The sequence below is a fragment of the Meyerozyma guilliermondii genome, genomic scaffold (genome assembly GCF_000149425.1).
Source record: "Meyerozyma guilliermondii ATCC 6260 scaffold_1 genomic scaffold, whole genome shotgun sequence".
NCBI classification, from domain to species: Eukaryota; Fungi; Ascomycota; class Pichiomycetes; order Serinales; family Debaryomycetaceae; genus Meyerozyma; species Meyerozyma guilliermondii.
The window spans coordinates 255,182-279,290 of NW_001809800.1; the positions used below are offsets into that span (position 1 = coordinate 255,182).

Sequence of the window (24,109 nt, forward strand, 5' to 3'; positions counted from 1 at the left end):
AAGGTCTTTACCAATCTCTCCTTGGACTCGTCGCTCAACGTAAATTGTGGAGTTGCCATTCTGTAATTGTCGGTAACCGAATAAAATTTGCGACGGTTTGCTCGCGAAAACCCGGTGTAGCGGTGGGGATCGAAAATAGTAGCGATCGTGAGAGACGAAAACACCAGCTAACTTGCTACGTTGTGCTAGTTTTTTTCTAGGGGTAACCGGCTCATTTATTTTGCATTTTACTGCCTATCTTCAATTCCTTGCTTAATCACATAATTAGACCACTCCAATTTCATTTGCATTGCGATAAATTCAACACTCAAAGCTAGCATATTCAATAGTGATGAAGCTACTTTATCTCGACGAGCCCCGAACTTTGGTTCTTTATGGCTCTGGTCATAGTATGGCATTCCGGCAAGTGTCTCGCCGTGTTTCAGGTGGACCTAAGGCATCTGTGGCGGTGGAGCTTTTGCCCAATCTGGAGGTCACCAAATCAAAAGGGTTCAAAAGTCTTTTACAGAAAGATATATATGGCTGTCTTGGCCTTGTATCCATTGAGAAGCAGACATATTTGGCAGTGATCACGGGTGCTTCCACCAATGTTGCCAATCCAGTCAATTACGAGTCGGTAGACAGAATCTTTGCGGTCGAATTTATTTCCCTTTCAAGTGACGAATGGGATTTTATTACCCTTGATACCAATGGCTATCCCGTCGGTGCCCTGGGAAGCCTGACTCCAGGAGGCTCTTATGACGAGTACGACTCCGATAATGGACCACGAACCGCCCATCCGTGCCATGAGTTGCGCAAGCTTTTATCGAACGGCTCCTTCTACTTTTCCAACGATTTCGACTTGACACTGACTCTACAACTGCGTGGGGTGTCGCTAGACAAACTTCGTTCTGGTATGGATGGCACACGAAGACCCTCACTTGAGCATTTGCAAACCGAATACATGTGGAACTCCTTCATGATGGAAGAGCTTGTCCATTACAGATCAAATTTGGATCCAGTTGGTCGAAGCACCATTGACGATAGCGGATTTTTGACCACTGTGATCCGAGGCTTTGCCAGAAGTGTTCCAGTGCTGGGGTCGCTGGGTAATGCCGGTCGTGATACTATGACCATCATTTCGAAGCAGTCGTGGAAAAGGGCAGGTACACGTTATAATGCTCGAGGAATGGACGATGATGGAAATGTAGCCAATTTCGTGGAGACAGAATTCATCTACTACCAGCCATCCAAGGCACTGATTTATGCCTTTGTCGAAATCAGAGGGTCTGTACCTACATTTTGGGAGCAAGATCTGACACTCATTAATCCCAAAATCACTCTCACAAGATCGCTCGAAGCTACCCAGCCCATCTTTGATAAGCATTTCACTTCTATATGTGAAAAGTATGGCGTGTGCCATATCGTTAATCTACTTTCAAAGACGAAACCTGCCGAAGTTGCCGTTCTGAAACAATATCACCAACTCTATTCTCATTCAAAGTTCCGTGATGAAATGTCCTTTTTGGAATTTGACTTTCATGCTGAAACTAAGGCCCTGAGCGGAGGTTTCGCAGGGGCCACTAAAATCATGCCCATGCTTCACGATTCTTTGGAGCTGTTTGGATGGTTCTACTTTGATATGAACGAGGACGAAGTCGTCACTCGTCAAGATGGTGTATTCAGAGTCAACTGCTTGGACTGCTTAGACAGAACTAATCTCATTGAGCAGGTTATCTGCCAGCAGGTCTTGAAATACATCACTCAAAATCAATCTCACTCTCATGGAAATTCTTACAGGGATACTGCTAATTTGGAAGCATTGATCACGCGGCATAATACTTTATGGGCAGATAATGGAGATGCCATTTCACAAATTTACACCGGTACAAACGCTTTAAAATCTTCATTTACAAGGTCAGGAAAGATGAACTTTGCAGGCGCACTTTCAGATGTCACCAAGTCTGTTTCAAGAATGTACCAGAACACCTTTGTTGACTCAAAAAAACAGTCGACTATGGATTTGCTTTTGGGATACGATGCCAAATCGGTGTCAGTGAAGATTTACGATCCCATTAACGAGTATGTCAATGACAAGCTTAAGAGCAGCGAGTCGGAGTTTACGAGCTGGTCCGATATAACCATTCAAGTTGGAACCTATAATGTGAATGCACTTACACCTGAGGCGGCAGCTTCAAGCAGCATGGATTTGAGCCAATGGTTGTTCCCGGTCGAAAATGTCGACCGTGAGTTGCCGGATATCTACGCTATAGGACTCCAGGAATTGATCGAGTTGAATGCTGGTTCTATTCTCAGCGCCGACATGACGAAGCCCCAAAAATGGGCAAAAGTTTTAGAACAGCATTTGAACTCTCAAGCAGAGCAATATTTATTACTTCGAACCGAGGCAATTGCTTCCATGGCATTATTTCTTTTTGTTAAAAAAACTCAGGTTTCAAAAGTTACGCAAGTATATGGTTCGTCAAAGAAAACTGGGTTGGGTGGAATGACAGCAAACAAAGGAGCGTGTTCGGTACGTTTTGAGTTTGGGTCCACCTCCATAGCATTGGTCACATCTCACTTAGCTGCTGGTACGAATGCAGTAGTTGAGCGCTACAATGATTACCTGACTATCATGCTGGGACTCACGTTCACTCGGAACTATAAACTCACTGATCATGACCATATTTTGTGGTTTGGAGACCTCAACTACCGAATCTCCATGCCAAACGAGTACTGTAGGAATTTGATTGAAAAGGGTGCTTTTGATGAATTGCTCGAGGCAGATCAATTGGTCCTGGAAATGTCGAACAAAGGTGCGTTTTCTGGCTTTAAAGAAGAACTAGTCAAGTTTTACCCAACATACAAATTTGACAAAGGCACTTCGAACTACGACACATCCGAGAAACAAAGAGTACCTTCCTGGACAGACAGAATCGTCCACCGAAGCAACGCTGACAAGGGAAATCTTCGCCAGTTGAACTACCATTCGATTATGGACTTTTTTTTGAGTGATCATAAGCCAGTGTATGCCTTATTTCAGTGCAAAGTCAAATTTGTGGACGAACCCAAGAGGAACAAGATGGCTAAAGAGCTCTATATATCATACAAGCAGGACCATAATGGTTCCGGATCATTATTGGAACTTGATGACGCACTCTCCTCGAGCGTTCTGAGCTCTTCCGACAGGTTCTCCATGGAGATTCTTTCGGAGATGAACTTGATAGATGACTTACCCCACCTACCCCAAAGACCAGCTCCAGCTCCTGCAAAGTCTCCTCCTCGACGGGTACCTCCACCTCCACCTCCTCCGCTGCGACTGACAGCTAATGGCAGCAATTTCAAAGACAAACCAATACCCAGAAAGTTGCCTCCACCTTTGACAAATCAAAAAGGCGATGTTCCTCCTCCAGCTCCTCCATCTAGAAAAACGACACTTTCGCAGCCGGCACCTTCAAAGCCTCCAATTGGTTTCTCCACCGTACCACTTGTTCCCGGAAGATCAAACTCTGGCACTCCAAACTCGACAAACGGTACCTCCTCCACGTCATCTCCTGCCATAGTATCACCCATGGTCCCTTCTAAACCAGCAAGCTTGTCATCTTATAAACCGACTCAAGTGCCAAATAAGCGATCCTCGCCTCAATCGTCAGAAGAAGCGACCAAGCGATCAACTACCAGCACTCCAGTACCTTCAAAGTCTTTGTCTGAATGGGCTCCATTAGTTCCAAAGTAGCATCGTCCATGCATTTTCGAAGTGGTTATTGAAACCAACTTTCATTAGGACTGTATATAACTTATATCGAATACATTTCCTGTGCCAACTTTAGCGGTGTTGATAATGAGCAGAAGAATCAAGAATCTCTCGATTTCAGTGCCGATCCTATACGGTAATAATGCGTACAAACTTGCTCCAGAACAGCGTACTTCAAGAACACCTCCAGACCACACTCATATATGGACTGTGTTTTTGAAACCAGTGTTAGAAGATGTCGACTTGACACCATTAATCAAAAAAGTGACATTCAAATTGCATGATACTTACGATACACCTGTTCGAACTGTAGAATACCCACCTTATGAGGTCACGGAAACCGGATGGGGAGAATTCGAAATCATCATCAAGATACATTTCCATCCTGGAGCCGAGTTGGGAATCAATGAAAAGAACTTTCAAATTTTCCATGCTTTAAAACTCCATCCCTTCAATCCACAACAGCCGAAACGTGAAAATGGAGAAGTTCATTCCGTGCTTTTTGACGAACTTGTGTTTATGGAGCCTACAGAAAAGGTGTTTGAAATTCTCACACAAAAACCAGTAAACATGCTTCCATACGAATTGAAAGATCCCGAAAAGCGAGATCAAGAATATATCCGCTCTGATGAAACTGACGAGCTCGGAAGGCTCGAATTGTACTGTAACAAGGTAAAGGATGAGATAGAAAACCAGAGGAATGAATACAAAGATCTCGAACAAGAAAAGGTGGCCTTGTTACAATGAAAATGAACAAGAAAAGGTACAAATAAAATAAACTCTTGAAATGTTGTTGAATGCTAGGCTGCTATGTTATTATTTTTGGCTCTGCTAATCAATTTGTGGCACGTTAATCGTCGTATAATCATAATTCGTTTCTTATCAGGAGAAATACGCCATATACTGGTCTACTACAGCTCCCAACTCCTCAAAAGAAGCTCCAAATTTTTCGTGGCTGCCGTACACCCTTGGGTTCATTCGAATGGGCATTTTGCACCTTACTCTCCACTCAGTATCAACGACTACCATATAGTTGAGTGGATATGAACCTCCTCCCAAAGGGTCCAAAATTCCAAAGTAGGATGCTATTTGATGGCACTCTCGGTTACTGGTGTGAGCGGTACACCTCACTTTATCAGCCAATGTTTCTATATTGGATGAAACATAGAGTACATTATCGTAGTTCAAGCACTGCATCTCCGACACATGGTCTTTTCCTTCGACACCCAAGAAGAACATAAATGTTGGCTCAAAACCAGTTCCTGGCATCATTTCCAGATCATCTTGAATGTCCTTCCTTCGAGATAGACATTCTAGAATGATATTTTTTGTGGTATCTTCGATTGTGGAGGAATTTTTCACCGATGAGATTCCTGGTGGTAGTACCTGTGGCTTGGAAGCTAATTTACGAGAAGGCACCAATTTCACATCTCCTGAGAAGTAGGATTTCTGAACTTGAGGCACCTCAAGACAGCAATATTCCCTCTTCATCAGGCTAGGATGAAAGATGGAGATGATCTCTGACTATATAGTGGTGTAGAGGTGTGGGGAACTTCAATACAAGAAAGTGGAGAACGCGAATCGAGCACCTGAAAAATGTGAGGGGAATCTGATGTCTAAATAATTCTAAAATGAAGTACCTGTTTCTATTTGCGTGAAATGATCAAGTTCTGAATGTGATCCATGAACAGCTGAAGACTTACGTCGTCTGTCAACACATCGAGCTGCCCACCATAGAGATGATTGGGGTTAGCAGCGTATGCCGTAGACGGGTTCAATTTGGCCATTAAGAATCGAGCTTGACTGCCTCCATCATCACAGTCAATAAACCTCGGTAAGGGGAATCTGTCAATTAATATTTCCATGGCTTCTTGTTTTGGAGCCTCAAGAAATTTTTTAAAGTGTTCGTAGCCCTCCATGTCTTGGTACCCTGCTTTTCTCCATTCTGCAACACGCGAGCCGTGGTAGATCAATACCTGGAAAAATGTGTCTAGGAGTAGAATTTTGTTGGCACCGAGTGACATCGAATCAAGTAATACTGGTTCCGCTTCAGTATCTTCCGTATAAGTCTCGACGTCGTAGGAAAGTAATGTAGGCTGAATGATTATAAGTGAATTATTGACGTCCTGCTGCATGAATATGTGTCGAAGATAACTTGTTTCGTCAGGAGAGTTATTGAACACTTTAATTAAGTTGGAACGACGCAAGTGATACAAAAATTGAGGCAAGAACGAATAGGTAGCAGATAGCTTGAACGACTTGGGTGCTCCCTTGGTATACACGGCAACCCTGGCACAAAAGTCTATAAGTAACTGGTCCAATTGTTTCACCACATCTCCTTCTTCATAGGTTGTGCCATTGGTCGATTGAAGCTTATTAATGCTGTCTCTAGCAATGAGTACCACTGCTGCTTCTTGGTCAAACCCGGCTTCAAGATTTTGCATGTCGGCATCTGGAACTACAGCAATCGGTACTGTGGTGACTCGAAGTCTTAATTCTCCACTGGGATGCTGGTAGTGGTATAAAAACTGAATGTAGGAATGACCCAAATTGTTGGAGTCCAACTTGTCAAAATAAAGTGCAAATGATGTTTGAGTACTTGTGCTGCAAAGCTTCCATGAATTTGTATTACCCTCACCAACCACAGTCTTGGAGATCGACTTTTCTATGTGAGGAGCATTCTTTCGAGGAGGCAACGATGTTGCATTACCTATGAGACCTTGGATTTGTAAGTCTGGAGTCACTCGGCATTCCAAGGTAGCATTGAACCCCATTTCGAGGTATCCCGTATCGACACCTTCTTCGTACTGTTTGAAGAATTTAGCGAAACTCAGCTTGAAGATTGACGTATTGAAAGAGTCACTCATTATCACGGTTCCGCCTGTTTTACTGCATACATCGTCCATCTCGTAGAGTCCAACTTGATCGTAGCTGCACACGAAGAAATCACAACTGATACCCAAACCTACCAATACCGTAGCAATACTCTCGTAGAACTTCTTTGCATTTTTGGACAACGTCAAGTCCACCTTGGTAGTCCCATTCATCTGAGGAACGGAAGGTAATTGTGTTTGATTGGCTTTTTCAATATCGTGATGCGAACGGAACGGTTCTTTAAGCTGTGAACCTACGATTTTTCCTGGTCCAAAAGTACAAGCACCGCCAATAAAACACATCAAATGGCCACCTACAGAGGTGCTTTCGCCAAGAATTGACTTGAGTAATGTGGACGCTATGTTCACAGCAGCACCAGTGGCTCGAGCGGGCCGTTCTCGAGACTGCTTGAAGGGAAACAGATTGGTGACTAAATTTTCAAGAACTGAGGTAAATTCGTACTCCACAACATTAACTGGCTGAAGGAACCTCACCCCCACGGAACCAAGTACCAGTGTCACCGGATCACCAGTATTTACATTAGTACGCAATCCGGCTGAAAGAATTCCTAAAGCTTTTTGTAACTGCTCAACCGAGTATTTCTTGTCTCCATTGAAACAGTGGACTCTAGGAACCCCATGGGACGTGAATTCATGGATCAGAACATGTTTTCCGTACGATATGAGCCCCACAAGAGCATTTTCTGGAAGTAATGAAAGTGATGTCATCAACAGTTCCTTGAGCGACTGGTAGATATCCTCCACATCTTCACCATGGAAGCATGTGTCTACTACGTACAAGAATATGGGCGGAAGACTACTCTGTCGGCCAGTACGGTATTCTATCGTTGTTGCTTGTTGTTGAAGACCAATTGGAATCGTACCTGGCTCCGCCGTTATTCTGTTTCCGAAGCTACAAAATTGACAGTAGTACACTTCAGGCTGCTGCTCCGTGATCGTCACATAAGGATTGATGAAAGCACCACACTGGCGGCATGTTATAGCTTGCAGAGATTCTCCTTGAAGTACCTCGGATCGAGAATTGAGTGGTGTGTATATGGTACCTAAAGGTATGACATTCCGTTGATGCTGGAGCTTTGACTTCGGAACACAATTCCACGAGAGACGGACCCCGTCGTCGTCTTCACGTTTTTCAAAATCCATGAATGCTGTGATCCGGAGATCGGGTATGGGTCGCGAGACGCCATGGGCTGTGAATACTGTCGAGCAGACATCACGACACCCATACATAGCGCAACACACATAGTGCAACCCATACATAGGACACACTGTGCTATGTACATTATTGTCTAACTACGTCTCTGATGGTTCCGAATGGAAGAACTTGTGAGATTCTGGACGCTCCAGAGAAAAGCATTACGAGACGATCGATTCCACATCCCCATCCTCCAGTAGGAGGAAGTCCGTATTCCATCACTCGCGCATACTGCCAATCTGGGACAAGAGCCTCGGGATCATGGTGGTCCAGTTTTGCAGCCTGTTGAATTTTGAACTTGGAAACTTGGGCAAAAGGCGAATTCTCCTCTTCGTAAGAGTTCACGTACTCTTTTCCGTCTATAAAGAGCTCAAATCTACTTGAGATCTCATGTGGATGATTACTGTAGGTTCTGGTGGTGGACTTGGCTAGAGGTGACAACGCTGCTGGCTGATTGTAGAAGATTACCGGCTCCTTTGAAGCTAGCGAGAGTGGTTCGAGGTAAAGGGAAGAAAGCTCGTCGAGAAGACTGGCGGGTGATTTGTTGGAAGGTAACGCAGCGCCTATTTTGTGAAAGTATTCAACAAGTGCGTTTGAGTCCATTTTCTTGGGGAAAGGATGACCGGTAATTTCTTGTATCGTGGGTATGAATTCATAGCGACGGAAGTTCCTCGATGCCAATGGCTCTAATGACGTAAGATGCTGGTCCAAAAGTTTTAATTTGGTCCGATGTGTGCTCAACGAGCTGTGTATGTGGGCAAACAAATCTTGAGTGATTTCCATGAGTTCCTCGAGGGACAAGAACAGCTGGTAGAATTCACAGGTGTAAAATTCAGGATTGTGTGTCGCATCAACTCCCTCGTTACGAAAAGATGGTCCAATTTCAAACACCTTATCAAAGCCCGAAATAACGAGCCTTTTCAACCAAAGCTCCGGAGCAACCCGAAGTGAAAGAGACTCCTCTTCCAGCAGCCCAAGGGCTCTCAGTGCAGTTTTGAATGGTTGGGCGTTTGCACCCGTACCGTTTCCAGCCAAAAGCGGAGTTTGCACTTCCAAAAATTGTCGCTGAAGGAAAAAGCTACGAATAGCCTGAATCACAAGCGAACGAATCACCATGTGTTCCCGCAGCTCAGGCGAAACAATGTAGTCCAAGACCCTGTTCTTGTTTATAAGGCTTCTGTCGCTTAGTTTTTCGGGTATGGTGGTCAGATTTAAACATGGAGAAACAAGCTCAATGGGGCAGTTAAGCTTCAACGTCAACTCGCCTACATTAGTTGTCGAGGGAAAACCAACAGCCACCACATAGTCGCCACTGCGAAGAAAGCTATGGTGTTGGTCGAAATCGTCCACGGACAATTCCATGAGTTTGTGGTGGGCCATTAGCTGCACTTTCTCATCGTCTTGTACAAGATCCAAAAAGTAGATCCCTCGTCCCGACCGACGCACCAGCGATATACGACCTTCTATCTTGTGGCAAGCATCTATACGCTTTTGAGGGTGTTTGGAGAAATCGTAGCCACGAAACTGGGCGCAAAATTGAGGAACTCGAGATGCGACTGGTGCTTTTTGGGTGTATTTCTGGCGCACCTCGGAGATTGAAGGATAGTATTGAGGAGGATTTTCCGCAATGATCTGCTTACGGGGCAGATAAGTATCTGAATTCCAGCGTAGAACCACTCGGGATGGGCCAGATCGTGTCCATTGGATCGGTCGGCGTAACATTGAGGAGGATGAGTGAGTATGATTTGGTCAGAATGCAGGACCGAGACATCGGCCGAGCAGTGACACAAAGGGAAACACACCAGCAACAAAGGGCAGAGCAGGGGCGTCCAAATCGGGGAATGAAAATACGGGTCAGAGATTAAAATTAGGTGTAGAAGAGGAGTAGGAGAAGAGTAGAGAGGAGTAGGAGAGATAGATCAGAGTTGAAGATTTTGTACCTTGTAATCCTCATAGTTAAAAGATATTCAACAATAATACTCACTGGGCTAGCCGATGACGCACAACTGCGAATCCTAGCCTCAGCGTTGCGGCGGCGCGAATCAGCGGCTGCGAATTGCACTAAAAATAGGTCGCAGCAGAATGAGAGAAGTTGCATTACCATGCCGCGGCAGTTGTCAATGCTACTTGATTCAGTAGAGGATAAGGTGTTGGACGGTGTCTATATGATGTGTGAGTGTGTTTGACCTTCTTTTCAAGTCCAAATTTTTTCTTAGTTCCCTTTCTCTTCTCGTACTTCTTTCTGTTTTTCCGCTAATTTCACCTCTATTTTTCTCTGCACAGTCTCACCGGCTAACGGCGGTGCAGCATGTTGCATCGTCTAGCTTGGGTACCCAGCCGGCCAAGAAGAAAAATTTTAAACATCGTATACTGTAAGTTGCAGATCGCCCCACTTGATCTACTTCTTTGTACCTCTACATTGTGCCCATTTTTACCCCTCCCAATCCGGCAGGTCCTTCGTCTAAACTATTGTCCGCGACTCAACGCGTGAACTGTGAGAAAAAAGGATTTCGTAACTCTTGTTGCGACTACTAAATTATTGATCTGGTGCCACCCTGTGCCATCACAATCCATAAACAGATCCAGGTATCCTCTCTGTTACTAGTGATTGCCTGATCCATTTTTCCAGTGCTGATATCCGCTTTTTACAAAAAAGTCGGCTTTCTCACCGTCCACTTCCAACTCACTCTACTACCCCCTAGGCTCGTTGCTTCGACTGATTTTACCATAAAGTACTTAAAGAGGCTCGATTGATCGGCCACTCTACTCATGAGAAAGCTTTGGACACGTAAAGATAAGCGCAGAAGCTTTGGCTATGCCCATGAGAGCGACGCCGAATCGACCCATTCTGACAGCCGCCTCGAAGACGATAATGCCACCCTTGCCAACGCGTCGATTGTGGGTTCTACGATTGCTAGCATCCCTGAATCGGGTCAGAACACTGTGACCACTGACAGAACCACGGTAGCCCCGGAGGCTGCTCAGTCCAAATCTTTGTCTAGTCTCGTGCAGCCAGACTACGACTCTCGTACCACCATGCATTCTTGGCTCAATGTGCTTTCAAACCCACTGAGTGCTAATGACATATCAGAGCTGGCAATGAGAGTTGTACGCGTTGAATTGAAGGGCTCGCATCTTTACCTCCATAAGGCTAATGTGAATGCTAGATCGTTTCGAGCTACTACCGAACGGTCTTACTCCGCCAGTGGCTCCAGCGAACCACAAACACCGGTTTCTGCTCCTACGGAAACACCACAAGACGCTCAGTCCTATCCGCAACCTCCTCCTACCCCCAACCCAAACGACAATTCTCGGTCTCAAACAACTCTCCCACCAAAATCGGAAACCGCCATTCTGGATCAGCCTCATCTACAATTCACTTCAATGGACACCCGCCACCCGGAGTTGGCCTATAATGACGAAACCCACGCTTTTCCTCCACACGTTGTCAACGATGCCGAACCAGTTGCCCATTTTATGCTTTTCGAAACTTCGTTGCAGGATTTGTCCAGCGTAAATCAATTAATTGCAATTTTACCCTTATTTCCAAACTTTGCAGACATCCTTTGCTACATCCAGTTGTACCTCTCACTCACAATTGCCCTGCACCACGAAACTGAGACTCGTACGCTGCACATCACAGATAGAGTCCTCAAGCTTTTGGCCAACGTTGAGGAAAACTTTAGTGGTTTTCTTCTCAAATCGGATATTGCGCCTCATATCCTAAAGATTATAGAGTCCCTCTCCGAATGGGAACCTACCAATAACAAGGTCTCAGAGTTCAAGAGGGACATGCTCGCAAAGCAAAAATTATTGATGGATTTAGTAGAAGCAGCGCCTTCTCAAAAAGTTGAGCTGTCTAATCCTTTTGCTGATCTCAACTCAATAACCTTCATGAAGGACATCGATTTGATTGAATTTGCGGCTGTGGTGACATCGATCGATCTCAAATTTTTCAAAGCATGGAACTCGAACATTGACAAGTCGCTTTTGCTATTTTCCTCACTCAACAACTCCCATTCTCTGGACTACTTCTACAAGAAGAACACCCTCATGTTCAATAACGACACTCATATTCATTACTTATCCCGTTTATTCATAAACCACTTGTTTATCGAGGGTACATCTCCAGGGATTTCGACCAGTGCCCTCAGCTTTGAAAAGAAAGCCCGATTAATTGAGAAGTGGATCGACCTCGGATGTCTTTTAGACAAGCTCGGTAATATGTCATCCTGGTTGGGCATTTCTTCCATCATACTCTCGCAGCCCATATTGAGATTAACAAAAATTTGGTCGCTTGTGTCTCCTGATTATATCAAGTTGTTGAAAAATGATTGGTCTCCTGTTCTCTTTGAATTGGATAGGCGTCACTTGGCTAATGGCTTAGTAAAGGCTAACACTTCGGGTCAAACGTCAAATGGAAAAGAAGAGTCCAACCCTCGAGAGTCGTACCACATCATGGCTCCTAGAGGAATTGGAAAGATTTACCCTAAGGAACGAGTGATTCCTTACTTTGGTGATTTGGTTATTCAAAATGCGGTGCCCAATGTAACCGAATTGGAGTCGATTTGGAAACGTATCAACTACTCCTTCAACAGGTGGAATGAGTATTTGACCAATTTGAACAACTATAACGAAATCATCAGATATAATGACGATGTCATCAGAAGGTATGATAGCATGGGATTCATCTTCTCCAACGAAAGCTTGAATCAAGTGCTTTACCTTGGAGTCAATAACGATGAAAGATCGACGCCAAGTTTTGATGAAGTTTCGCATATTCCTCCCACCACCAAATCTTATGAAAACCCATCGCTTGAAAAGAAATTGTGGAGATTAATTGACATTAATTGTGAGTCGATCGGTCTTGATAAGCTAATGAAGTTGTCCTTGGTATTAGAACCGGACCTTCCAGAAGCGTACCTAGAATCAGAGACCATGGCCTCGAGTCCCTTGAATTTGAAACATCAAAACAACAGCTCCTTAACCGTACAGTCTACGGACTCTGCTACCACCTTGCATTCATTCGATTTGGGTAATAAGATCCCTCAATTCAATAATGAGTACTTTAAGTTGAAGTTATCTCGTTATGACGAACTCGTTCAAGAAGACGATGAAGGAAGGCTAGCAAGTGAAGGACGTACTTCGACTGATACGTCTAATATTGTCGTTGATGACCTGTTGGTGTTTCGTGCTGATGATATGATCCCTGACTTTGAAAGTTCTATGGTTAACTCGAGCACATTCAATGCTTTTGACGATGTCGTGGAAAATGTCGATGACGAAGATGATGACGCCGGTTTAGGCATTGACGTTGATGTAATACTCAATTCTGAAAAATTTAGAAACTTCTCCATAGAAGACGATCTGGAAGGATCCAAAAAGAACCGGTACGAAAGGCGAAAAACTCACCAAAGCGGGGATACTGAAGGGGATCTGACTAATGCCATTCCGGTTATGAATTTCATTCCCAAGTATGCCACCATCGATAGACTCATTGATATTCTTCTTCTTGATGCTAAATATTTTGAGGAATCGTTGGTAATCGATTTGACTGAGTATCGATTCGTCTTTCTTCTCAACTATAACTCGTTCATTACAACAAAGGAGTTATTGGAGAAGCTTGCTCATCGTTTCATAAATTCAGGCAATGCGGTCATTTCGGTCATGCAACGGGCACATGCTTTAAAGACAGGTGAGGTACTTGGTGGTGAATTCCCCAATTGGAATTTAGATCCAACTGACCCGAGCATCAACTTGGCAGCCCTTGGGGAAGTTGATTATGAATTGTTGTTGAAGATCCAGATAAATATCCTCAAGGTCTCAATTGTGCTTATCAACAACTTTTACTCCAATTTTGCAACTGACTTGACCAATAAGGCGATCCTCATCAAATTGCTCAAGCTTTTCAGCAATGAAATATTGCAATGGTACAACTCCAATAAAATTGACTCTAAACTTGAGCGATCTTTCGAAAGCTTGGTCAATTACTACAAGAAGTTGAAAAAATTGTTTGTTAAGAAGACATACCGTCCGATTGAAATTCTGAAGTTTGACGAGTATTTGATCAACGAATTCAAATTTGGCAACTCCTTACATGAGGTGCCAATGAATCGCAATTTGCCCGGTCACAAAAATGTGAATAAAATCGAAAAGTTTTTGCACAAGTTCAACAAGCTTTTGACTGTATTTTACAAAGGTATAAGGGCCGAAGACTGGGTTCGTGTATTCAAAGCTATCGAAATTGAGTTTGAAAATAATAATCTTATGGAGTATAACCTTCAAAGACCCACTACGCACGACGATAGCCTACAGATTTCCAACATCTTTTCCTATTTTGAGTCGTTAACTGATCCGGTTGATAAACAATTGGTGCTCAAAAAGCTTCCTTTGGTTTTCCGGAAGCTTTTTAAATTATACTATAAGTTCCGAAGCTACTTGGCGATTCAATTAACTGATTTAAACATAACAGTCGAAGAACGTCTAGATAGAATGAAGACCTTGTTAATCATGGTAAAGCTCACGAAGTTGAAAATGGAAAATAATCAGTTTGTGTTTGAAGGCAATGAGGGATCTATCCCTTCGTGCATTGAGTCTGCAATCACTAACGTTATTTATTCACCTGAAAGTCGGCTTTTCACAAACTTATGGATCAAAGCGTCTATGGCTCTCAATGGTGATGGCTATACTTCGAATTTCGGTGACCTTGATCTGCTTTTGCCAAGGCAATTGACCAGTTCGGATCTAATAATTGCACATGAGCCCCTACTTCCATGCTTTGGTTGGATTATCGAGAATTTGATGGCCATCAACAAGTGCCCAACGTATTACAAAAACTGCATTAACATCAACAAGAGATACCTCATTTACAAATTAATCAAGGAATTAAGCGTTGAGGACTTCGAGAGTGGGGACGGCTATACAGTCAGCTATCATGATACGCGAGAATTTGAATTTCTTCTTAAATTGGATGAATCATTGGTCAATATTCAAAGTCTCAAGGAGTTCACCTTTTTGGAGAAAGATCGCATCAAGATTTTTAGAACTGTTCTTGAAAGCCAACGCTCAATTTTGGTGTCTGACAACAAGAAGAAGCATATGTTAGAGCCCAAGAAGGAGAGTAACCCCATGCATAATGTTTCGGGATTGACCAAAAAAACATCTAACACGAGTCTTCGAAGACAGTCGTTGGCGTATAAGTCCAATTCGGCTTCGCGTTTCAAGATCAGTGGCTTATTTAGTAAGAGCAGGCCCTTTTCTATGTCTGCCTCTAGCAGCTCTGACAAAGTTGTTGACTACTACGAACTTCCAGATCCAAAATCTACCGTTGATGGCAAGCAGAAACCTATTGCAGTTATCGCTTTGAAGAACAAAAAGATTTTCCCGGTTTATCTCTTACCTTTATGTTTCAAAATTGATTCCGATTCCTCAAGCGATGAATACCTTTTTCAAGCGCCAAACGAGGTTGAATTGAACAAATGGCTCATCAAATTGAATTATTCAAACAGACATTGGTTTCTCTCGAGAGCTTTGAACCTAAAAGGTAGCCCTTCGATAGTATTCGGTGTGCCAATTAACATAGTCTGCAACAGGGAGGGCACCTACGTGCCAAACTTTTTGACAAAGATCTTTGCGGAGGTAGAGCAAGAAGGTTCAAAGGATGTTGGCATTTATAGAATCAGTTCTTCAGTGAGCGAATTAAATGCCCTTCGCTCCATGATTGACAAGACAGGCACTGTTGACTTCAGTGAGCGGGCTTATGATGTTCATGCGTTGACGAGTTGCGTCAAGCTCTATTTCCGTGAACTTCCCGATGCGTTAATTTCAGATGAAGTGATATCAGCAGTATTTGAACTTAAGCAGAATGGCTCAGAACCTGACAGGGATCTTGGACAATTCAGAGAGGTCATAAGGCTTTTACCTCCAATTAACTACAACACTTTAAAAGCACTCTTGCGCCATTTGAATGTTGTTTGTCTGTTCAGTGACACTAACAAGATGACGGCGTCAAATTTGGCTACGGTCATCGGGCCAGCATTGACGGAGGCAAGTTCAATGGACTCGTTGATCAATAATTTCGGATATATCAACTTGGTGGTTGAGAAGTTAATTACTAATTATGAACAAGTCTTTGGTGACGACTAAGGATTATAAAGTATATATACAAGGATGCATACAAAAGGTAAATTTAATTGACTCTAAGAAACTCATATTTACAAGTTCAATGTTTCTTAATAAAGCCACCACTGGCTTCGTTCTTCCTCTTGTGCAAGGCGCCAAGTTTGGTATTGGACTCTTTCATCTTTTTTTCAACTCCCAGATTCATACTTTTTTGAAAATCTTTCCACCATTCGGTGACAGTTGTAGGGGCGCTCTCAGATGGTTTTGCAGCCACAATTGGTGGCATTTTAGCCAATTTACGGAAGTACTTGTTCCTTAAAACCAATGCTTGGACAAAAGAAGCCATCGAATTGATTGCAAAATATAACACCACTGCAGCTGAAAATTCCTTGGTTATAAAGATGGAAGCAATAGGGACATATGTCATGACTTTCTTCAACATGGGATTCATAGTAGCGGCTCCTGTCTCTCCACCGATCCTAACCATCAAGACGACAATTCCTGCGGCGATAACTTGTAAACCACAGTATGGATCCACCTGGGTCAAATCTTCAAACCAAGCATAACCTTGAGATGAGAATCCTTCAACGGGAAAGTTTGCCATTTTACGCAAAGCCTGGAAAAATCCATAAGCGAGTGGGAGTTGCAACAAGGGAAACATCTGATGAGACATGTGAATATCGTGTTGCTTCATCAATGCCTTTCTTTTGTGCGCTGCTTGAACCTGTTCCTGGGGGTTTTCAGCCTCTCGAAGGTCTTTCATGATCTGGTCCAATTCTGGCTTCACCTTTGTCATTTTCGCAGCATTGATAGACGATTTGACGTATAAGGGAAACATTACAGCCCTTACGGCAACGGTAGCAGCTATAATTGTTCCCCACCATGGAAGACCAGTATACACATGTGTCAATTCTAAGAACCTTTCTACCAAGGACGTTGGTCCCCAGCCTTGGGCCATACCTATGGAGTCTAAGTATCCCAACTGGTCCGAGGTTAAGTCCGTAATGTACCCATTTGTGGCAGAAGTACTATCGAATGTTGGAAGTTTGTCTGTAATTTCTGATACTCCAGTGGAGCTGGAGTTCCATCTAGCAGCGATAGGAGTCGCTGAGGCCCGGAAACCCACGGGAAACCCACGAATGGTGTTCAAGGGGCTTATACTTCGCCTTATACCTGCTTTGAACATTATGAAGTTCTTGATACTCAAATCGACTTTGAAAAATTCGGGAGAGGTCACGTGATGACAGTTGAAATGGTACGAATTGCAACAAGAAAAGTTGGTTCATTACAAAGTTTCTGTACGAGGACACGAGCGTGAACTTTACCTGAATCTCTAGTCTTCTAGTAACATAGTTTGGGCTGCTCTTGGACTGTTTTGGCTCTGATACACAAGATATTGTAATGGTGTCATGGTACGATATCGATCTTGCAAGCATATATTATTGCACAATCAGTTAAAACTTCTAAAGTTACCATCTAAATCATTTCATGGCATTCGTGGATACAAAAGTCTTGCTTATGGTAATTCTGAACCTGAAAATCTTACCCAATCAACTAAAATAAACGACGATGAGAGACATGGTGCCCTGCCACAAACTTATTTCCACACACTTTTAAGCCAGAAAATTTCCTACATTGATCCAGAGCTTGCCAATATAGAGTTTTCCAAACTCTTGCAATCACACAATATTACCGCTTTCGTTACCCTTTTCCATCTTCTTCTGTCTCGCTATCCCCATTTCCGACTACCTAACCAGACATGGTCAATTTTCATGTCTCAAGTTTGCACCATGGCTCACTACTCTGGTGCATGTATGGTATACCACGAACTCATTGACAACCACGTATACTATTCTTCAGAAAAATATGCCATTGACAGATTCAATCCCCACGTTCCATTTCTAGTGAGCTGCGAAACACTCGAAGCCCTCGCTTCGATATACGTCCAAAATAAAGATGTTGATCGAATACAGGGTCTCTTACAATACTTCAAGCGGTTTTACTCTTACTACTCGCACAACAATACATACAAAGCGTTGCGCATTTGCATTGTTGAAGCATCGGCTCAGGTTAATCATCTTGCTCAAACCTTGAAGTTGTTTCGGGATCTTGCTTTTGCCTTCCGTGGACACAGAAACATCAGAAGCTTTAAAAAACAGAAAGAAATTTCTGCAATTACATCTTTTGCACAATTCAGAGCGAGAAGAGAGGCAATAAGAGAAAATATATCTCACGACATCTCCTTGCCGGAAGATTTCAAGACGGAATTTGAGAACGATGAAGATACTATTTGCCGAGAAATGGACATTGTGCCATTCACTGCTAGTGAGGAACGCAACATTCATTCCTTTACTGAACGCAACTCTTTGATCGACGGGAAAATTTTGGTTGCGGATATGCCAAATCTATACGAGCTTGTTAGGACTCAGGTTTCGACAGTTTTTCTGTCAGGTGGCTTGGACCGCATATCTGCATTGATAACCCTTATCCGGGCCAGTCACTTTCGTTTGAATGCATTTGTGATTGCTGCTCTTTGTGAACTAGGTAAAACATCTGAAGCTGTTTTGTTGATTCAGCAATTGCTTCAAGACTTCCCCAAAACTATGCCTCAAGTTCTAGTTGATCTGCAAACTTTCCTGTTGATCATGAAGGCTTGCTGGAACAAAAGCATGCAAGATATTACTCCTCGAGAAGATAAAGATCTTCAATTTAGATTATCAGAAGCAATGCTCTGTTACCGTCAGGTTCTGTCTACACATACCGTTTTCAAACCTCAAGAGGATATAGTCGCCCACTTTTTATCCGCAATGCTCAACTGCAATTCGGTAACCAAAGATCAATTATTTCATCACTTGGAGTTGTTGGCGCGAGATGATATTTCAGGCTTACAAGTAAGATTGAATACGGAAACTTACAGAAAATTTCGGTCAATTTTTCACTCAGAATATCCCTGGATTGTTGAGCAAGCCATTACATAGTGTACAGTTTATCGTGTAAATAAAATTATCATTAATTGTTCGTTATCATTATCAATTGGAGTTCCTAGGGTCTGACATGCGGTGGATCCGTACGTCGCTGCTATCTAAGTCTCCGACAACAGCAATATCTTGAGGAGTAATAAATATTGATTGTGATTTTGGATACTGTCTCAACTCGTTCAAAAGAAGCTTGATACTTATAGATCTGTTGACCGAATCCATGAACACATCAAATTCATCTAGCCCACGAACTTTCGAGTCCATCATTTTCCATATAGCTAAAAGCAATGCAATTTGCGTGAAGGACTTTTCTCCACCGGAAAGAGACTCTGTAGTTCTTTTTTGTGCGTCGTTCTTTGTTTGAACCATCATTGTCAATGTTTCCTCGGCAAAGTTGAATTTCAACTCGCCCTTGAAACCTCTGAGCGCAAGTGAGCGCTCAAAGGAGGACGCTGATTCTCCAGTATTTCTTAAAATAGTGGTGTGCAAGGCATCAAAACGCCTATTGAGGTCGGCTTGAAGTGCTCTCGAGATTGTCGTAAGATTTTTTACTCGTTTTTCTGCATCTTCCTTACTCTCTTTGTTTGACAAAAGCTCGTCTTGAATCTCTTGTATTGATTTGCCAATGGTCTTTTCTGCTTCCTGAACCGCCTGCTGTGTCCTTTCGTATTCCTGGCTTATTGTTTCGCTGGTATCGGTTTCAGCTATCAGTATCTTGTCACGAGGGCAGCGAGCTTCGGCATCAGCAAGCAATGGTTGGAGTCGTTCTTGCCCCTGTTGTATTTTCGTTTCAAACTGATTGATAGATGATAAATGCTGCTCTTTCTTCATCTCATACTGAGACATTTGCGCATCCATTTCGCTGATATTTCCATCCATATTGACCATTTCTTGTTCTGCATCGTCTTTTTGTTTTTTACAATCCGCCATTTGTTCTTTCTTGCGTTCGACGGCAAGCTTCGCTTTGACAAACTTTTCTTTGTCTTTCACAATATCTTGCCTGAGGGAATCCAATATTCCGTACTTGTTATTAATCTCGTTTTCAAGTTCTTGTATTCGGCCCTTCAATGTCTCAGTGCGTGAACTATCATTTGAGTCATTCACGTTATTTTCCTCTCTAAAAATTTCATCGGCAAGTTTTCTTAATTGTGACTGGATCTCACGATATCTTTTCTCGGTATTTTGCTTATCATTTTGAAATTTAATTCTTGCTTCTCTAAGTTGATTTTCAAGTCGCGACAAGTTATTTTGCTCTTCCAGTATTCTTTCATCTATCTTCCTGGTCTCGTCTGCGGCAGATGCGCTACCAGATGAAAGCTTGTGCAAGTCATTTCTGTAATAGATCGGATCGATTCGAAAAGACCTGTTACTACCCGTTGACCTGTGCCCTGACTTGGCATTCAACAAAGAAAATACATTAAGGACATTTTTCTGGGTAATAAGGGAGTTTGCATTTCTTCTGTCCTTAGTTGTCACACATTTTTCGATCATGTTGGAATCAATCAACGTGAAGGCGACATGTCGATTCAGTATCTCCAACATATCAAGAAATGTAACATGTTCCAGCGCCTTACCGGACTCGTACAGGAACTCCTCAAACTTTCTGGTAATTATGTTCTTGTTGATTCGAAACTGTCTGAAAATTTGTTGCAATAGGCGTCTATCATGTTCATTTGAGACTAAGAAAGAGTCCAACGTTTGCAGAAGTACGGCATTGATAAGATCCTTCCACTCTGAGTATTCACTCTTCAACGTGACGTAGTATCCGATAGGACCAATGGGCTTTTCTTTCCATCTATTAGTTGAGTTTATGGCGTTTATCACTTTGGCCATACTCAGTCCCCAAGGCGCGTATTGATCTCTTTGTGCCGCTAAAATCTCATTCTTTCTCCTTCTCATATCTTGCACACTCTCCTTGGCCGATGTGATTTGTCTTTGGATCTGCATTATTGCACTATTCTGAGGGTCGGCAAATGTGTCATTGAGCGCCTTTAACTTATCTCGCTCACCTTCTAGTTCCTTTAACGTTAATCTCTTCGACTCCAAACTGGAAGGCGAGTCAATAGTATCCTTTGATCGAGATGTCTCAGTTTCTAGTTCTTTTTCGAGGCCCTTAACTTCCGACTTGAGCGACTTGATTTCATGTTCTTCCGATTTGATCTCATTTGCAACATCACTTACGGCCATGCGGATTTTTGTGTATGCTTCTTGTGCATCATGAACCTCCTCATTAAGTATGGAGACCTGACGTCTTGCCTCTTCGGCGTTGGCTTGAAGTTGTGGAACTTCAAGCTTACTAGACTCAATTTTGTTGGTTAATTCACTGATCTTAGACTCAGTTTCTCGTATGTTCCCTTCCAAGGACAGTATATTATCTCTGTACTTTTGTATTTTCTTTTCAAATACAGAAACATTATACCAATAAATTTTGCCGTGGAGGAGCTCTAAATGTCTTCGTAAATGGTCAGATCTTTTAAAGTTATTGAATACCTGCGTCGATTTGGCATAGGTGCGCCTGGCAGCCTCAAGATGTTGCTTTGCTATGGTTAGCTTACTGTTGACTTCCACAATGTTCTTGGAAATGGATTGGTAAGTTGCAAGGATGTCGCTCAAAAGTGTGCCTGTCATGAAATAGTTGTATTTTGAGTGGTCGGTAGTCAGAGTGATGAATTCTCGAGCTTTATCTTGTGAAAGAAATGCTAGTGGGTTATCGACTGTAATGTTAAAACGCGCCAAGATCTCATCGATGATTGCCTTCTTTTTTGAAATTATGGCTCCCAGAGCTGACTTTATGAGATATTGATTTGTACCTTGCCTTTGAAGCACCCTTTCGATAATGATGTGTGAGCCAAATGTACTTCGCTTGTAGGCTTCGGGGCCCTCATTCTTTAATGTGATGGAGATTCTTGCCGTGTTCTTGCCGTCTTTAATTAACTTTTTCATCGAAGTTCCTCTATTAGTATCAGCTGCTTTGGCACCCAAACCGACAGATATGCCTGTGAGAATGGCACTCTTTCCAGAACCATTTCTGCCTATGATAAAATTCAACTGAGGACCAAATTCGAGCTCAAAGAATTCGTGACACATGAAGTTTCGAAGAACAAGTTTCTCTATTACCCCGGCTTTTGCGGGAGCATTTCCATCATGGTGATCAACTTCACCATTTTCTAGCTCTGCTTCTGATTCCAAATCGGACCCGCTTGCTTCGTCAGCACTCAGATCTTCCTCCAGTCCACTTTCGTCTGTATTGCTGTTATTCAATTTTCGTCGTTTTTCAGAGTCAGTAAGAAGCTGTGACATGTACTTGTTTACCGATTGTCCTTTCTGGGTTAGTATTGCTTTTGTCTATTTTGCTCTGGAGAAGTTTTGGTCAGTCAAACTCATCCTCTTGGCGATTATCACACTTACTGTTGGATCAAAAGACCAGTTCCGAGGGTTCATTTCTCGGACTTGAGTCTTCAGGAACCTCTGAACCTTCATTATCGCTCTCTATTGTGGACCTATCGCCCAGCCTGTCTCGTAGATCGTCTTCCAGCCGCCTACGTTTCATGGGCCTGTCTGTGGTCATGAGAGGTAAGTAAACACGATGAGGTTGAAATCACGCGCGCCAAAGTTTAAATTGGTTACTTCGCAGAGGGAACAGTTGCAAAAAGCAGTGCACTGGATTGACAACAAAAGGTAATTTGAGTGGATATGGTAGTGGTCATGTTAGTGGTCTTGCCTCTCCTATTCATGGTTTCTGCCGCTCAAGCGCTTCAGGTGCCGTTTGGAATAAAAAACGACAGGCCAGAAAGCTCAGCTTCAACCCTAATGGCTCCAGCCGTGAAGTCTCCGAAGGTCTTTATAGTGTCGATGTTTAAGCCAGAGGAAGAGGTTTGGACATCACGCATGAATTTTGAACATAGGTTGGAAATACCAGGTCTTGCATCCACATCGCCCTATATCAGATGCACTGATAACTATGATATATGTCAGTTCACCACAGGAGAAGGAGAGATAAATGCTGCTGTTTCTATGGCATTTCTTGTTTCATCGCCTTTATTTGATTTGACTAAAACTTACTGGTTATTGGCGGGAATTGCTGGTGGGGAACCGTCACAAGTCACCACGGGATCGGTGACGTTTGCAAGGTTTGCAATTCAGGTTGGACTACTGTTTCAAATCGATTCCAAGGAATTATCGGAATCCTACTCCAACTGGACATCTGGTTATTTTGCATATGGGACAAAAGATCCTTGGACTTATCCTAAAGCAGTATACGGGACAGAACTGTTCGAATTGAACGACAATCTTAGAACCCATGTGATGAAAATCGCAGAACAATACACTGGTCAATTAAAACTTGGGGACACCGATAATCAGGCGCTTCGCAAACTATACAACTATCCACTGGCAAACTCTCCACCATCTATCAAGGCATGCGATGTGACTACTAGTGATGGATATTTCACCGGCGAGGTGCTCGCAAACTACGTTACAGATTACTCACACATGCTTACCAATGGCACAGCTGTGTACTGTGCATCGGCACAAGAAGAAAATGCCACTCTTGAGGCGTTTCTTCGAATGGCCACGGCCGGGCGCATCGACTTTCTGAGAATTATCGTAATGAGGTCCATCTCCAACTTTGCGCGGAGCCCCGCGGGAATGGACCCATTAGATTTCTTTTTGCATTACCCCAAAGGAGGCTTTGACCATGCATTAGATAATCTCTACATTGCAGGATGGCCTATCGTTCAAGATATAGTGGATCGCTGGGGTTCAGATTACAGAGATGGCAAGTACGCGGCTCTGAATTACGTTGGGGACATTGTTGGTCGTTTGGGGCAGAAACCGCCATACGGACGCAAGAAATACGGAGTTCATTAAGAGAATATGTGGAGAATTGATCACGAGACTACTGGTGGTGCTTCAGAACCAATAGAAAGGGCTAAACCTTTTAGCCTTCGCCGGTTTTTTTTGTCTCGAAGGTCGATTTTGAGATTTAGAATTCAAGCGGCTTCTAAATGAAACGAATGCGGCTCGAGTACCTCATCTCAATAAACCTTCTTTCCACTGTTTTTTTCGTCCTTCTTTGTTTTTTGCTTACTTTCCTACATTCTAAGTCATTCCGCAAGTGAGTGCAACCCGCTTAACCATTCCAAATCCTTCACCTCTCATCGTTGACACATTTACCGTGCAGCATATT

The 24,109-nt window shown here is 43.0% G+C and overlaps 10 protein-coding genes across 10 annotated transcripts; 5 read left to right on the top strand and 5 right to left on the bottom strand. All coding sequences in view use genetic code 12, as the record gives it.

The window, feature by feature from the left end:
- Positions 1-331: 331 nt before the first annotated feature.
- Positions 332-3,715, top strand: PGUG_00153 (phosphatidylinositol-3-/phosphoinositide 5-phosphatase; the record flags this gene model as incomplete). The annotated part of the gene is made up of 1 exon (XM_001486726.1): positions 332-3,715. The coding sequence occupies one exon, from the start codon at positions 332-334 to the stop codon at positions 3,713-3,715; it is 3,384 nt and encodes a 1,127-aa protein (XP_001486776.2).
- A 105-nt stretch (positions 3,716-3,820) lies between these two features.
- Positions 3,821-4,480, top strand: YAF9 (Yaf9p; the record flags this gene model as incomplete). Its single annotated transcript, XM_001486727.1, has 1 exon — positions 3,821-4,480. The coding sequence occupies one exon, from the start codon at positions 3,821-3,823 to the stop codon at positions 4,478-4,480; it is 660 nt and encodes a 219-aa protein (XP_001486777.1).
- A 135-nt stretch (positions 4,481-4,615) lies between these two features.
- Positions 4,616-5,224, bottom strand: PGUG_00155 (uncharacterized protein; the record flags this gene model as incomplete). The annotated part of the gene is made up of 1 exon (XM_001486728.1): positions 4,616-5,224. One exon carries the CDS (start codon positions 5,222-5,224, stop codon positions 4,616-4,618), a length of 609 nt encoding a protein of 202 aa, XP_001486778.2.
- A 155-nt stretch (positions 5,225-5,379) lies between these two features.
- PGUG_00156 (uncharacterized protein) lies at positions 5,380-7,887 on the bottom strand (the record flags this gene model as incomplete). Its single annotated transcript, XM_001486729.1, has 1 exon — positions 5,380-7,887. The coding sequence occupies one exon, from the start codon at positions 7,885-7,887 to the stop codon at positions 5,380-5,382; it is 2,508 nt and encodes an 835-aa protein (XP_001486779.2).
- A 22-nt stretch (positions 7,888-7,909) lies between these two features.
- Positions 7,910-9,544, bottom strand: MSK1 (lysine--tRNA ligase; the record flags this gene model as incomplete). Its single annotated transcript, XM_001486730.1, has 1 exon — positions 7,910-9,544. One exon carries the CDS (start codon positions 9,542-9,544, stop codon positions 7,910-7,912), a length of 1,635 nt encoding a protein of 544 aa, XP_001486780.2.
- A 1,047-nt stretch (positions 9,545-10,591) lies between these two features.
- On the top strand, positions 10,592-15,967 carry BEM2 (Bem2p; the record flags this gene model as incomplete). The annotated part of the gene is made up of 1 exon (XM_001486731.1): positions 10,592-15,967. The coding sequence occupies one exon, from the start codon at positions 10,592-10,594 to the stop codon at positions 15,965-15,967; it is 5,376 nt and encodes a 1,791-aa protein (XP_001486781.2).
- A 76-nt stretch (positions 15,968-16,043) lies between these two features.
- PGUG_00159 (membrane insertase) lies at positions 16,044-17,129 on the bottom strand (the record flags this gene model as incomplete). The annotated part of the gene is made up of 1 exon (XM_001486732.1): positions 16,044-17,129. The coding sequence occupies one exon, from the start codon at positions 17,127-17,129 to the stop codon at positions 16,044-16,046; it is 1,086 nt and encodes a 361-aa protein (XP_001486782.2).
- A 223-nt stretch (positions 17,130-17,352) lies between these two features.
- PGUG_00160 (uncharacterized protein) lies at positions 17,353-18,921 on the top strand (the record flags this gene model as incomplete). The annotated part of the gene is made up of 1 exon (XM_001486733.1): positions 17,353-18,921. The coding sequence occupies one exon, from the start codon at positions 17,353-17,355 to the stop codon at positions 18,919-18,921; it is 1,569 nt and encodes a 522-aa protein (XP_001486783.2).
- A 51-nt stretch (positions 18,922-18,972) lies between these two features.
- SMC6 (DNA repair protein) lies at positions 18,973-22,221 on the bottom strand (the record flags this gene model as incomplete). The annotated part of the gene is made up of 1 exon (XM_001486734.1): positions 18,973-22,221. The coding sequence occupies one exon, from the start codon at positions 22,219-22,221 to the stop codon at positions 18,973-18,975; it is 3,249 nt and encodes a 1,082-aa protein (XP_001486784.2).
- Positions 22,222-22,614: 393 nt separating this feature from the next.
- Positions 22,615-23,790, top strand: PGUG_00162 (purine-nucleoside phosphorylase; the record flags this gene model as incomplete). Its single annotated transcript, XM_001486735.1, has 1 exon — positions 22,615-23,790. The coding sequence occupies one exon, from the start codon at positions 22,615-22,617 to the stop codon at positions 23,788-23,790; it is 1,176 nt and encodes a 391-aa protein (XP_001486785.2).
- Between the last annotated feature and the right edge of the window lie 319 nt (positions 23,791-24,109).